Here is a 1,867-nt window from a genome sequence, read left to right as displayed (position 1 = left end):
AATGTTAATAGTAAAGGAGGGGCTACCTTTGACTCACTGTCAGATGCTCTTAAATCTATGAATGAGAATGCTGCAGCTGACAATTTAGATCAAAAGAGTAAGTTGATATCACTGATTGTATTAGTATTGACTCTGTGTGTGTATTCTATAGAACGTAAAGCTAAGGCTATTGATATATTCAACACTCATCATCCACTCCTCTCTCAGTCTCTCTCTGATCCTGTCAGTGTAGCTATTATGCTTCAAAGAGAGAGTGTCATAACAGGACAAGTATTAGATACTGTTGTATCAGCTAGTCCCTCTGTTCCTAATCAGCGTGAAGTCCTGTTAGGTGCCATTATAGTAGCTATTGAAAGCAAGTATAGTTTACTACAAACATTTGCTAGTGTATTGTGCAAGTTCACTGGTAATGTAAAACTAGGAACAGTTATACAAAGAGACTATGGTGAGCTAGCATATTTTGTGCAATGAATTTTATTTTTATTTTTTAGATGAAAAAATTTATTGATGATAGTCAGTTAGTATCAGATGATGAAGGTACATGTATATCAGTATAGAATATTAACAACTGATTTTTTTATTTTGATGATTTTTAGTTCAAGAACCTTTTGAACTTTCTGATTCCAATAAATCAACACCTACCAGTGGTGAGTGCTAGTCTATTGATTATAGTCAGATTTATTTCTGCAGTTGCTCCTCTTTACATTCCACAATATAAAAGTCAAGATTTTGATGTGCTTTATGCGAAATTTGCTAAAATGTTTTCTAATGTTCGCAAAGTTATTTCTAAATGTCCGCCTTCTTTAGAAGATATTAAGACATTCATTGAAGATTTTGACTCTGACCTTGAAGCAGAATTGAATACAATAAATAATCTTCAAGGTGTCATGCGTCTCATTAGGAAAAAATGCAGTCTTGCTAATATTGTCATCCTTGAAGCTGTTGTTGAGCACTTTGAGATTGATGATGCTCAGAAATACATCGATGATTACAAGAGGGAAATTGATGAATCATGTCGTAATTTATCAGTTGATTTGTGCTTGAATGAACCGTTTGATATAGTTAGGGCCAGTCCTCCTCTTAAATGTGAAACAGCTACTTATGTGCTTGGATGGGAAGCTACTGAGCATAAGCTAAAGGACGTTACGGATATTGTATCGAAATCTTCTGGCAAATTTGTTAAGCTGGTCAACATCAAAAGCATTCAATCCATCACCATCACTTGCTCCTTCCCTCATTCTCTCACTGGAGCTCTCATTATAAAATTGAGTGAGAATCTTGAATTATTAATAAAGAATGGTCTAATGAAGCTTACTGTTGGATACTGCACAATATGGAAGAAACAAAACATAGAAGTATGTGTCTGTAATACTGTCAGTAATTATCATTATATACTTTATTATGAAGGAAATACAGGAACCACTGGAAGAGGAGGTACAGGAGATAAAAGAGCATAATAATTCATGTTTGATTATTTTATTATTATAATCAATAGAGGCAGAAAGAGCTAAAAGAAACTGCACAGCAACTAACAAACATAATTAGTGAAAAAGAAAAGGTACTTTATTTGTTGGTTTTACATGTGTAGGAGGGATTAATACTTCAAATTATTGTTGGAGTGTGTTGTTATATTAGTGTAGCTTTTTAATGAGTTATTACATGCATGTTTCATTATAAAAATATGTACATGTAGGAATTGTATGAAATGAAGAAAAAAATACAAGAACTGTCATTAATGAATAAAAATAAGTTGAGTTATCAACCATTGCTACTGATAATGGTGGGTTTTTATAAAAATTGATTAAAGTTAGTTATTATAGCATAATAGTGTATTACTTAGTTACTGATAGGAGAATCAAAATGAAGA

The 1,867-nt window shown here is 32.5% G+C and overlaps 1 protein-coding gene across 1 annotated transcript; it reads left to right on the top strand.

The window, feature by feature from the left end:
* Positions 1-592: 592 nt before the first annotated feature.
* On the top strand, positions 593-1,780 carry LOC109592070 (uncharacterized; the record flags this gene model as incomplete). The annotated part of the gene is made up of 5 exons (XM_020007635.1): positions 593-647; positions 691-1,355; positions 1,408-1,434; positions 1,496-1,558; positions 1,694-1,780. Coding segments are annotated over exons 2-5 (774 nt in total), but the record flags the coding sequence as incomplete, so codon positions are not given.
* Between the last annotated feature and the right edge of the window lie 87 nt (positions 1,781-1,867).

Source organism: Amphimedon queenslandica, unplaced genomic scaffold (genome assembly GCF_000090795.2).
Source record: "Amphimedon queenslandica unplaced genomic scaffold, v1.1 AMPQUscaffold_6396_Cont21645, whole genome shotgun sequence".
NCBI lineage: Eukaryota > Metazoa > Porifera > Demospongiae > Haplosclerida > Niphatidae > Amphimedon > Amphimedon queenslandica.
Note: the sequence above shows the minus strand (reverse complement) of the source record. Positions and strands in the feature narration are given on the sequence as shown.